Source organism: Hippocampus bargibanti, linkage group LG10 (assembly GCF_051943395.1).
Source record: "Hippocampus bargibanti isolate YZ-2025 linkage group LG10, ASM5194339v1, whole genome shotgun sequence".
Classification (NCBI taxonomy): Eukaryota; Metazoa; Chordata; class Actinopteri; order Syngnathiformes; family Syngnathidae; genus Hippocampus; species Hippocampus bargibanti.
Genome location: NC_142743.1, coordinates 19482095 through 19495460, shown reverse-complemented (window position 1 = coordinate 19495460; position 13366 = coordinate 19482095). Strand labels below are relative to the sequence as shown.

General features: G+C 42.4%; 2 protein-coding genes and 1 long non-coding RNA gene across 10 annotated transcripts in view; 1 reads left to right on the top strand and 2 right to left on the bottom strand.

Moving 5' to 3' along the window:
* ank2a (ankyrin 2a, neuronal) overlaps positions 1-13366 on the bottom strand; it is an 83390-nt gene that overhangs the window by 14293 nt on the left and 55731 nt on the right. For all 8 annotated transcript variants that reach the window (XM_089007171.1, XM_089007176.1, XM_089007173.1 and 5 more), the window contains 3 exons: positions 13011-13151; positions 12134-12344; positions 10713-10791 (listed from right to left, as the gene is read on the bottom strand). In XM_089007171.1, coding sequence (XP_088863297.1) covers positions 10713-10791; positions 12134-12344; positions 13011-13151 — 431 coding nt within the window. The remainder of the gene's footprint in view (positions 1-10712; positions 10792-12133; positions 12345-13010; positions 13152-13366) is intronic.
* LOC148892802 (uncharacterized) lies at positions 3272-4649 on the top strand. The gene is made up of 4 exons (XR_016116337.1): positions 3272-3391; positions 3776-3950; positions 4070-4168; positions 4537-4649. It is a non-coding gene; the product is annotated as an uncharacterized LOC148892802 (long non-coding RNA).
* Positions 5188-10706, bottom strand: LOC148892801 (uncharacterized). Its single transcript, XM_089006408.1, has 2 exons — positions 5254-10706; positions 5188-5194 (listed from the first exon to the last, which is right to left on the bottom strand). The coding sequence occupies exons 1-2, from the start codon at positions 10677-10679 to the stop codon at positions 5188-5190; spliced, it is 5433 nt and encodes a 1810-aa protein (XP_088862534.1). The 5' UTR covers positions 10680-10706.

Below are 13366 nucleotides of genomic sequence, written 5' to 3'. Positions count from 1 at the left end.
CTAAACAAGGGATCGAGGTCCTGATCTGATGAAATCGATTGTGGTGACACTGGTCTGGTTTCATCAAAAAGGTTAGTGATACAATTATCATGACCTTCCCAATCTGAAACACTCGATTGCGGTGTGTACGACCGTTGCTGCAAGCCTTGGTCATAATTCTCCATTTCTGCTCTGTTAAACTGAGGAATTGGCGACTCAGGAGAAAGAGCCCTGAATTCACAGTGAGACCCTATCGACGCTGGAGAACATGGTCTTACATCCAAGGCCATATCAGCTGCGATGGAGTCAGGTAATTCATCAAAGGAATCTGAAAGGATTAATATAGGTCCATCCGCAAAAGCTGTAACTTTAGGCATAGCATCGTCTGGTCTTTCATGTGAAAAGCCACGAACAACATCTGCATATGTAAAACGTTGTGTGCATGACAGAGGTATGCCTGCAATTTGAGGGACCTCTGCATCTGTTCTGAAATGCTCAGACGATACTGAATCTGGCGACTCTGCCCTGCTGTCATTAAAGAGATCCTTGATATCAAGTTCTGAATAATCAAGCTCAGACAATGGTGTCAGAGGGCTTACTGGTCTATCTTCAGAATACCTCAAGTAGTAATTACAATGTTGTCTGTTGTTTTTCACAAATATCGTGTCTGGACATAAGGGAAATTTGTCCGCAGATGCTACAGAATCTGGGGAGGATGCCCGAAAATCCAACAACCAATCCAGCAGTAGTGCCGAGTCTAGATCTGAAGAAAGAGAATCTGGAGACAAAGCTCTGCTGTGAAACAAGATATCTAGGTCCGGGTCTGATGAAATAGATTGTGGTGACACTGGTCGGGTCTCATTAAAAAGGTTAGTGAGACAAAAATCATGACCTTCCCAATCTGAAACACTCGATTGCGGTGTGTACGACCGTTGCTGCAAGCCATGGTCATAATTCTTAATTTCTGCCCTGTTAAACTGAGGAACAGGCGAGTCAGGAGAAAGAGACCTGAATTCACAGTGAGACCCTATCGACTCTGGAGAACATGGTCTCACCTCCAAGGTCAATTCAGCTGTGGTGGAGTCAGGCAATTCATCAAAGGAATCTGACAGGTTTAATATAGGTCCATCCGTGAAAGCTGTCACTTTAGGCATAGCATCGTCTGGTCTTTCATGTGAAAAGCCACGAACAACATCTGCATATGTAAAAGGTTGCGTGCATGACAGACGTATGCCTGCAATTTGAGGGACCTCTGCATCTGTTCTGAAATGCTCAGACGATACTGAATCTGGCGACTCTGGCCTGCTATAATCGAGATCATTGATACCAAGTTCTAAATAATCAAGCTCAGACAATGGAGACAGAGGAGCTACTGGTCTATCTTCAGAATACCTCAAGTAGTAATTACAATGTCGTCTGTTGTTTTTGACAAATATCGTGTCCGGACATGAAGAAATTTTCTCCACAGATGCTACAGAGTCTGGTGAGGATGCCCTGAAATCAAACAACCAATCCCGCAGTCGTGACGAGTCTAGATCAGAAGAAACCGAATCTGGAGACAAAGCTCTGCTGCGAAACAAGATATCTAGGTCCAGGTCTGATGAAATAGATTGTGGTGACACTGGTCGGGTCTCATTAAAAAGGTTAGTGAGACAAAAATCATGACCTTCCCAATCTGAAACACTCGATTGCGGTGTGTACGACCGTTGCTGCAAGCCTTGGTCATAATTCTCAATTTCTGCTCTGTTAAACTGAGGAATTGGCGACTCAGGAGAAAGAGTCCTGAATTCACAGTGAGACCCTATCGACTCTGGAGAACATGGTCTCACCTCCAAGGTCAATTCAGCTGTGGTGGAGTCAGGCAATTCATCAAAGGAATCTGACAGGTTTAATATAGGTCCATCAGTGAAAGCTGTCACTTTAGGCATAGCATCATCTGGTCTTTCATGTGAAAAGCCACAAACAACATCTGCATATGTAAAAGGTTGCGTGCATGACAGACGTATGCCTGCAATTTGAGGGACCTCTGCATCTTTTCTGAAATGCTCAGACGATACTGAATCTGGCGACTCTGGCCTGCTATCATCGAGATCATTGATACCAAGTTCTAAATAATCAAGCTCAGACAATGGTGACAGAGGAGCTACTGGTCTATCTTCAGAATACCTCAAGTAGTAATTACAATGTTGTCTGTTGTTTTTGACAAATATCGTGTCTGGATATGAGGGAAATTTGTCCACAGATGCTACAGAATCTGGGGAGGTTGCCCTAAAAGCAAACGACCAATCCCGTAGTAGTGCCAAGTCTAGATCAGAAGAAACAGAATCTGGAGACAAAGCCCTGCTGCGAAACAAGAGATCTAGGTCCTGGTCTGATGAAATAGATTGTGGTGACACTGGTCTGGTTTCATCAAAAAGGTTAGTGATACAATAATCATGACCTTCCCAATCTGAAACACTCGATTGCGGTGTGTACGACCGTTGCTGCAAGCCTTGGTCATAATTCTCCATTTCTGCTCTGTTAAACTGAGGAATTGGCGACTCAGGAGAAAGAGCCCTGAATTCACAGTGAGACCCTATCGACGCTGGAGAACATGGTCTCACATCCAAGGCCACATCCGCTGCGGTGGAGTCAGGTAATTCATCAAAGGAATCTGAAAGGTTTAATATAGGTCCATCCGCAAAAGCTGTAACTTTAGGCATAGCATCGTCTGGTCTTTCATGTGAAAAGCCACGAACAACATCTGCATATGTAAAACGTTGTGTGCATGACAGAGGTATGCCTGCAATTTGAGGGACCTCTGCATCTGTTCTGAAATGCTCAGACGATACTGAATCTGGCGACTCTGCCCTGCTCTCATTAAAGAGATCCTCCATACCAAGTTCTGAATAATCAAGCTCAGACAATGGTGACAGAGGGTTTACTGGTCTATCTTCAGAATACCTCAAGTAGTAATTACAATGTTGTCTGTTGTTTTTGACAAATATCGTGTCTGGACATAAGGGAAATTTGTCCGCAGATGCTACAGAATCTGGGGAGGATGCCCTAAAATCAAACAACCAATCCCGCAGTAGAGCCGAGTCTAGATCAGAAGAAACAGAATCTGGAGACAAAGCCCTGCTGCTAAACAAGAGGTCTAGGTCCAGGTCTGATGAAATAGATTGTGGTGACACTGGTCTGGTTTCATCAAAAAGGTTCGTGAGACAATAATCATAACCTTCCCAATCTGAAACACTCGATTGCGGTGTGTACGACCGTTGCTGCAAGCCTTGGTCATAATTCTCAATTTCTGCTCTGTTAAACTGAGGAATTGGCGACTCAGGAGAAAGAGCCCTGAATTCACAGTGAGATCCTATTGACGCTGGAGAACATGGTCTTACATCCAAGGCCATATCAGCTGCGGTGGAGTCAGGTAATTCATCAAAAGAATCTGAAAGGTTTAATATAGGTCCATCCGCAAAAGCTGTAACTTTAGGCATAGCATCGTCTGGTCTTTCATGTGAAAAGCCACGAACAACATCTGCATATGTAAAACGTTGTGTGCATGACAGAGGTATGCCTGCAATTTGAGGGACCTCTGCATCTGTTCTGAAATGCTCAGATGATACTGAAGATGGCGACTCTGCCCTGCTGTCATTAAAGAGATCCTTGATATCAAGTTCTGAATAATCAAGATCAGACAATGGTGACAAAGGGCTTACTGGTCTATCTTCAGAATACCTCAAGTAGTATTTACAATGTTGTCTGTTGTTTTTGACAAATATCGTGTCTGGACATAAGGAAAATTTGTCTACAGATGCTACAGAATCTGGGGAGGATGCCCGAAAATCCAACAACCAATCCAGCAGTAGTGCCGAGTCTAGATCTGAAGAAACAGAATCTGGAGACAAAGCTCTGCTGCAAAACAAGATATCTAGGTCCAGGTCTGATGAAATCGATTGTGGTGACACTGGTCGGGTCTCATTAAAAAGGTTAGTGAGACAAAAATCATGACCTTCCCAATCTGAAACACTCGATTGCGGTGTGTACGACCGTTGCTGCAAGCCATGGTCATAATTCTTAATTTCTGCTCTGTTAAACTGAGGAACAGGTGAGTCAGGAGAAAGATCCCTGAATTCACATTGAGACCCTATCGACGCTGGAGAACATGGTCTTACATCCAAGGCCATATCAACTGCGATGGAGTCAGGTAATTCATCAAAGGAATCTGAAAGGTTTAATATAGCTCCATCCGCAAAAGCTGTAACTTTAGGCATAGCATCGTCTGGTCTTTCATGTGAAAAGCCACGAACAACATCTGCATATGTAAAACGTTGTGTGCATGACAGAGGTATGCCTGCAATTTGAGGGACCTCTGCATCTGTTCTGAAATGCTCAGACGATACTGAATCTGGCGACTCTGCCCTGCTGTCATTAAAAAGATCCTTGATATCAAGTTCTGAATAATCAAGCTCAGACAATGATGACAGAGGTGAACATGGCCTATCTTCAGAATACCTTAAGTAATAATTACAATGTTCTCTGTTGTTTTGAACAAATATCATGTTCGGACATAAGGAACATTTCTCCAGAGATGCTACAGAATCTGGGGAAGATGCCCTAAAATCAAACAACCAATCCCGCAGTAGTGCCGAGTCTAGATCAGAAGAAACATAATCTGGAGACAAAGCCCTGCTGCTAAACAAGAGATCGAGGTCCAGGTCTGATGAAATAGATTGTGGTGACACTGGTCTGGTTTCATCAAAAAGGTTCGTGAGACAATAATCATGACCTTCCCAATCTGAAACACTCGATTGCGGTGTGTACGACCGTTGCTGCAAGCCTTGGTCATAATTCTCAATTTCTGCTCTGTTAAACTGAGGAATTGGCGACTCAGGAGAAAGAGCCCTGAATTCACAGTGAGACCCTATCGACGCTGGAGAACATGGTCTTACATCCAAGGCCATATCAGCTGCGGTGGAGTCAGGTAATTCATCAAAAGAATCTGAAAGGTTTAATATAGGTCCATCCGCAAAAGCTGTAACTTTAGGCATAGCATCGTCTGGTCTTTCATGTGAAAAGCCACGAACAACATCTGCATATGTAAAACGTTGTGTGCATGACAGAGGTATGCCTGCAATTTGAGGGACATCTGCATCTGTTCTAAAATGCTCAGACGATACTGAATATGGCGACTCTGCCCTGCTGTCATTAAAGAGATCCTTGATATCAAGTTCTGAATAATCAAGCTCAGACAATGGTGACAAAGGGCTTACTGGTCTATCTTCAGAATACCTCAAGTAGTAATTACAATGTTGTCTGTTGTTTTTGACAAATATCGTGTTTGGACATAAGGAACATTTGTCCACAGATGCTACAGAATCTGGGGAGGATGCCCGAAAATCCAACAACCAATCCCGCAGTAGTGCCGAGTCTAGATCAGAAGAAACAGAATCTGGAGACAAAGCCCTGCTGCTAAACAAGAGATCGAGGTCCTGGTCTGATGAAATAGATTGTGGTGACACTGGTCTGGTTTCATCAAAAAGGTTAGTGATACAATAATCATGACCTTCCCAATCTGAAACACTCGATTGCGGTGTGTACGACCGTTGCTGCAAGCCTTGGTCATAATTCTCAATTTCTGCTCTGTTAAACTGAGGAATTGGCGACTCAGGAGAAAGAGCCCTGAATTCAGAGTGAGACCCTATCGACGCTGGAGAACATGGTCTTACATCCAAGGCCATATCAACTGCGATGGAGTCAGGTAATTCATCAAAGGAATCTGAAAGGTTTAATATAGGTCCATCCGCAAAAGCTGTAACTGTAGGCATAGCATCGTCTGGTCTTTCATGTGAAAAGCCACGAACAACATCTGCATATGTAAAACGTTGTGTGCATGACAGAGGTATGCCTGCAATTTGAGGGACCTCTGCATCTGTTCTGAAATGCTCAGACGATACTGAATCTGGCGACTCTGCCCTGCTGTCATTAAAGAGATCCTTGATATCAAGTTCTGAATAATCAAGCTCAGACAATGATGACAGAGGTGAACATGGCCTATCTTCAGAATACCTTAAGTAATAATTACAATGTTCTCTGTTGTTTTGAACAAATATCATGTTCGGACATAAGGAACATTTCTCCAGAGATGCTACAGAATCTGGGGAAGATGCCCTAAAATCAAACAACCAATCCCGCGGTAGTGCCGAGTCTAGATCAGAAGAAACAGAATCTGGAGACAAAGCCCTGCTGCTAAACAAGGGATCGAGGTCCAGGTCTGATGAAATAGATTGTGGTGACACTGGTCTGGTTTCATCAAAAAGGTTCGTGAGACAATAATCATGACCTTCCCAATCTGAAACACTCGATTGCGGTGTGTACGACCGTTGCTGCAAGCCTCGGTCATAATTCTCAATTTCTGCTCTGTTAAACTGAGGAATTGGTGACTCAGGAGAAAGAGCCCTGAACTCACAGTGAGATCCTATCGACGCTGGAGAACATGGTCTTACATCCAAGGCCATATCAGCTGCGGTGGAGTCAGGTAATTCATCAAAAGAATCTGAAAGGTTTAATATAGGTCCATCCGCAAAAGCTGTAACTTTAGGCATAGCATCGTCTGGTCTTTCATGTGAAAAGCCACGAACAACATCTGCATATGTAAAACGTTGTGTGCATGACAGAGGTATGCCTGCAATTTGAGGGACCTCTGCATCTGTTCTGAAATGCTCAGACGATACTGAATATGGCGACTTTGCCCTGCTGTCATTAAAGAGATCCTTGATATCAAGTTCTGAATAATCAAGCTCAGACAATGGTGACAAAGGGCTTACTGGTCTATCTTCAGAATACCTCAAGTAGTAATTACAATGTTGTCTGTTGTTTTTGACAAATATCGTGTTTGGACATAAGGAACATTTGTCCACAGATGCTACTGAATCTGGGGAGGATGCCCGAAAATCCAACAACCAATCCCGCAGTAGTGCCGAGTCTAGATCAGAAGAAACAGAATCTGGAGACAAAGCCCTGCTGCTAAACAAGAGATCGAGGTCCTGGTCTGATGAAATAGATTGTGGTGACACTGGTCTGGTTTCATCAAAAAGGTTAGTGATACAATAATCATGACCTTCCCAATCTGAAACACTCGATCGCGGTGTGTACGACCGTTGCTGCAAGCCTTGGTCATAATTCTCAATTTCTGCTCTGTTAAACTGAGGAATTGGCGACTCAGGAGAAAGAGCCCTGAATTCACATTGAGACCCTATCGACGCCGGAGAACATGGTCTTACATCCAAGGCCATATCAGCTGCGGTGGTGTCAGATAATTCATCAAAGGAATCTGAAAGGTTTAATATAGGTCCATCTGCAAAAGCTGTAACTTTAGGCATAGCATCATTTGGTCTTTCATGTGAAAAGCCACGAACAACATCTGCATATGTAAAACGTGTGCATGACAGAGGTATGCCTGCAATTTGAGGGACCTCTGCATCTGTTCTGAAATGCTCAGACGATACTGAATCTGGCGACTCTGGCCTGCTGTCATCGAGATCATTGATACCAAATTCTGAATAATCAAGCTCAGACAATGGTGAAAGAGGAGTTACTGGTCTATCTTCAGAATACCTCAAGTAGTAATTACAATGTTGTCTGTTGTTTTTGACAAATATCGTGTCTGGACATAAGGAAAATTTGTCCACAGATGCTACAGAATCTGGGGAGGTTGCCCTAAAAGCAAACAACCAATCCCGCAGTAGTGCAGAGTCTAGATCAGGAGAAACAGAATCTGGAGACAAAGCCCTGCTGCGAAACAAGAGATCTAGGTCCTGGTCTAATGAAATAGATTGTGGTGACACTGGTCTGGTTTCATCAAAAAGGTTAGTGATACAATAATCATGACCTTCCCAATCTGAAACACTCGATTGCGGTGTGTACGACCGTTGCTGCAAGCCTTGGTCATAATTCTTAATTTCTGCCCTGTTAAGCTGAGGAACAGGCGAGTCAGGAGAAAGAGCCCTGAATTCACAGTGAGACCCTATCGACTCGGGAGAACATGGTCTCACCTCCAAGGCCATTTCAGCTGTGGTGGAGTCAGGTAATTCATCAAAGGAATCTGACAGGCTTAATATAGGTCCATCCGCAAAAGCTGTCACTTTAGGCATAGCATCGTCTGCTCTTACATGTGAAAAGCCACGAACAACATCTGCATATGTAAAACGTTGTGTGCATGACAGAGGTATGGCTGCAATTTGAGGGACCTCTGCATCTGTTCTGAAATGCACTGACGAGGCTGAATCTGGCGACCCCTTCCTGCTGTCATCAAAGAGATCCTTGATACCATGTTCTGAATAATCAAGCTCAAACAATGTTGAAAGAGGAGAAACTGGCCTATCTTCAGAATACGACAAGTAATAATTACAATGTTCTCTGTTGTTTTGAACAAATGTCGTGTCCGGACATGAAGAGCATTTCTCAACTGATGCTGCAGAATCTGGAGAACCTGGTCTTACCCCAAATGTTATTTCATCTGTTGAATATAGAGAATACTTTGTCATTGATAATCGTACCTTTGAAGATGATATATTTTTTTGCTTGTTTTTTGGGGCCAAATCATCTCCATAGGAAACCTTGAGTTCGCATCTGTCCATTGTTTTATCCTTTGGAAATTCTAATATGTACGTTGGTCTTTCTTTAAAGTTAAAGATGACTGGTGTATTTCCTTGTATTACTGATAAACTGTGTGTTGTCTCGACAGATGGTCTATAAAATGTGTGTTGTAAATTAGTATTTGCTTCTGTTGATTCCTTATTCTGACTACATACGATACAATCTTCAATTTGATTGTTTTCTCCTGTGTTTATTTGTAAATGTTTTATACAATGATCAGAGTCATTTGTTGATGGTCTTGAGACACAATGTTGTGGTGCCAACTTTGAAAACCAATAATCAAGGAATGATTCCTTACTCTCTTTGCTTTCTGCAACAATATGATTACTGCTTTGAACTGACATTTCTTTTTCATTTACATTGTCTGTCAATCCCTTATTAATTGTTACTCCGTATTGTAGTGATTTGTGCTCTTCTATATTTAGGTTGCTCTCATCATGTGATGAAGGGTCATTTGTGTTATGCTGGAAATATTTTTTTTGTGTTGAATTTGACACATGCAATAATGGATAAGCATGTGACGTTTTGTAATCATCATCTTGCGGAAAAATATAATTAGACGGTAATTTTGTTTCCAAAGCACAAATCTTGAGTGGTTTTATCTGATTTTGTGGCATTTGGGCTAAGTTTGGAGTACCCCCTGAATACTGTAAAAAATAATTACATGACTGACTTATCAGTTGGGAGCGCGTTGGTTCAGAGAGCAAGAGCTCAAGGAACGAGAAACTGCAATGGGATGTCTGAGATTGTGGTGAAAAGGGACGGTCATCCATATTTGAAGGCTCATGAGTATTTGTGCCCAAATCTGGCAAATTTAGTTCATGTAAACGCTCAAACGTTTTTGAAGTAAAATTTGGAATTTCTCGTTGAATAAGTACACTGTCAGATAAAAGTGGGACATCTTTTGTAACTCCAGAGTCGATGTTCTGTGCAGGTTTTTCTCTGGCACCAATATGCAGTCTACTATCACATACGTCTAAAGGACTTGGGTGTATGCTATTTTCAGTAATTTCGGGTGAAGTACAGTTATCTGAGCTTGAAAAGAGTGCCCAACTAACATCCACGATGGGAAGGTCTGCCCTAAACCCCCTTCTTTTGCTGAGAGGTGAGTCAGGAGACATCGCCCTATAATCACTGATAGACATCACCGAATCAGGTGATGAAGGTCTAGGCAAGGTATCATTTAATGTCCAAAATTCTGTTTTAACATAAGTCTCATCATCTATGGATGTGGAGGACAATGAGTCATTATCAGATGTTTGTCGGGCATAGATTGGCAGATAAAGGCTGGAAGATACAGTCTTTGTTCTGTATTTCTCTCTGTCTGGACTGATTGAACTACAATTACCAGAGCTCTTAGTTGAGTCACATGCCATATGAGTGTTTTTATCCATGTGTTGGTATTTGGCAGTGGCAAGAGTGGATCCCACGGTCTGGACATCATCATCATCTTCATCATCATTATCATCAATGAAGAACATGTCTTCCTGAAAGCCAATACAATAAACTTTGGTTTTTGTGTTTTCATTGTGTGGTGTAAATGGATCATAGCGCTCATTCACATTAGGATCATGAGGGCTCTTCGGATGGTTTTTGAAGAATTGGGCTGTGTATTCATCAGCAGACTGTAGGACTTGACTTTTTCTATCTATATCTGTGGTTTCTTCAGTTATCGCGCTAGTTGCTTGGTGACTCTTTGGTGATGCAAACACTGTAGGACCAGAGATTCCTCTCAACTTTTCTTTGGAATAATTTAGAGATCCAGTATGGGAAATATAGTATTCATTAATCTCTTCAAAATCAGTTTCAGCTTGGTCTGACTCAGATAAGATCAGGCTAATGTCACTCATAGATCCAGATGATGGCAACTTCAAAGTTTCAGGTGACCCCTTATCCTCTTTAGCTGCAAATGTCCCAGAGATGTTTTGGCAGCATATTTCTTTGACCTGCCTATGACCACTACCAAGAAAAGACTTTGAGCCATGAACTTCAATATTGGGAATTTGAGGGTCTTTCCCTTTGTACTTGACATCATAAACTCGAGTTGCTTTGCTCTTCATTGCAGCTTCTATTTTGATGGGGAGCGTACTTACTTGCTCTTCCAAGTTGACATATTGTCTACGTTCATGTGCAATTACATTATCTGAAGTCCACAGGTCAGGGTTGAGTTCACTGTAAAGGACAAAGCAGACACAGTGACAAATTAATCCTTCAAAATATGATATGTAAAATCACTAAACTGGAAAACGGGCAAAAACATATTCACATCAATGGCATTTGCACAAAGTACAAAAGTAGTGAACCCAAACGCCGTAGCAGCCCATTCAGTGAGTCTCGATTTTTGAAGATGTGTTCCAAAATGAATTAACTGGTCAGGCTACCTGGTAGTTCCTTTTCATTCTCATTGAATGTTATTTAAAAATAAATTAATAAATGAATGAATACAGGGATGGATGGATATTGGGCTGTGATGACTGTTTTGAATAGTTGAGTCTTAGTTAAATGAATACTGTTTTAAAGAGAATAATACTTTTAATTATAATTATATGAATCTCCATCCATCAATCCTTCTTCTGCTGCTTCAGTAGGGAAGCCCGGACTTCCCTCTCCCCAGCCACTTCTTCCAGCTCTTCCTGGCAGATCCGAGGCGTTCCCAGGCCAGCTGGGTGACATCGCCTCTCCAGCGTGTCATGGGTCATCCCCGGGGGCTTCTGTCAGTGGAGCATGCCCGGAACACCTCACCAGGGAGGTGTCCAGGAGGCATAATAATCAGATAACCGAGTCATCTCAACTGGCTCCTCTCTATGTAGAGGAGTAGCGACTCGAGTTTGAGCCCCTCCCGGATGACCAAGCTTCTCACCTTATCTCTAAGGGAAAGCCTGGACACCCGACGGAGAAAGCTCCTTTTGGCCGCTTGTATCCGGGATCACGTTCTTTCGGTCACTACCCATAGCTCGTGACCATAGATGAGGGTTGGGCCACAGATCGACTGGTAAATTGAGAGCTTCGCCTTTTGGCTCAGCTCATTCTTGACCACGACAGATCATTATAAAATCCGCAATTATATCCATCCATCCATTTTCCGTACCGCTTATTCATCATTAGGGTGGCAGGGGGTGCTGGAGCCTAACCCAGCCGTCTCCGGGCACTAGGCAGGGGACACCCTGAATTGGTTGCCAGCCAATCACAGGGCACACAGAGATAAACAACCAGTCACTCTCACACTGACACCTAGGGATAATTTAGAGTGTTCAATCAGCCTGACATGCATGTTTTTTGTAATATGGGAGGAAACCGAAGGACCCAGAGACAACCCACGCGGGCCGGGGAAAACATGCAAACTCCACACAGGGAGGCTGGACCGGGTCTTGAACTCACGACCTCTGCACTGTGAAGTTGGCATGCTAACCAGTCGACTACCGGGCCGTCCAAAATAATCCTGACTATTATTTTTCCAAAATCAGCGCCAATATACAGTGAATGGAATATACAGAAATCCAATAAATTAAATTACTGGGAGATCTTGTTTTCCTCCAAAAGGTCACCATGCATACTGTCCGAGTGGATATGTCCGGCAGGCTCTGCCCATGAAGGAATGTCAAGTAGAGAAGCTACAGAGAGGTCTTCTTCAGAAACAGCTGGGGGAGGTTTGCGATCTGATTCGAGCCTTCTCACAATCCTGGGGCTGTCTACATCTTCTTGTACGGAAGACATAGCCACTGATACTGAAAAAAACACATTATATATTAAACACAGAAATGCACAATAATTAACGTTCTGAACGCCTTTATCCATTTCTATATTTCCCATATTTTACAAAATGCCGTCTTCCACTTGGCTCCCAAAGACTCACGTGCCCGAATCCTCCCTGCTGAGTATCCTTCGTCTCAGCGAATCAATGGACTCATTTATCTTTTTGAGATACACCAGTAGTCATACTTGACAATTTTTGTTGCATCTATAGCTGTTACTGAGGCTCGTATAAAATGTGTGGTGTGATTTCCTACAAGTCCACTAGAGGGTACCGTTTGCCAGGAAATAACTTGTGAGTTGTATGAGGACGCTAGCAGACATTTGCGTCACCAACTCGAAATCTGATTGCTTAAACCAATAGTTTTATCTACTTTTATTTTATGCTGCCGGGCCTGCAGAACTGATTGTGAAGGCGTCCAGGTAGATTTCTGACCCAAGTAACAAATAATGACTAAAATGTGATTAGTGAAATTCTTAAATATGAAAACACACATCTGGAAGCAGCTCAACAGGGGAAAAGCAATGAAAGGAGGCTGAAGGACAATTATTTAAGGAAAATTCATGGACAAATTATAATTAACATCAGTCGATTGTGTACTGACTGAAAACACTGACTGAAAAATATGTCAGAAACGTACCTTCACTATGGTCAAGTGTCTTCTCAATCTCTGCATATGTTCTTGAGGTTTGTTCTTGGGGTGACTTGTTCATCTGTGTTTCAATTAGATGAACAATATCCATCCGGTTGATCTTGGTCAGTCTCTTAATCAGGCAGTCTTCTGTGGAGTTGTATCACAATTTTCAAAAACTAATCCAGTATATATATAATGCATATTGACAGTATTTTAAGTAAAAACATTAATTAAAACAATAAAATCTCTGTAAAGGTCTTACAAATTTGACACATCACAAAGACGTGTCACAAGCATGCCAAATTGAAATGGAATAAACGAGTTGCCAGGACAAAAGTTATGGTCAAATGCTAAAACACATA

Excerpts from the sequence above, each read along its gene's own strand:
- LOC148892801 (XM_089006408.1), bottom strand. The coding sequence starts at position 10,679 with ATGAAGAGCAAAGCAACTCGAGTTTATGATGTCAAGTACAAAGGGAAA.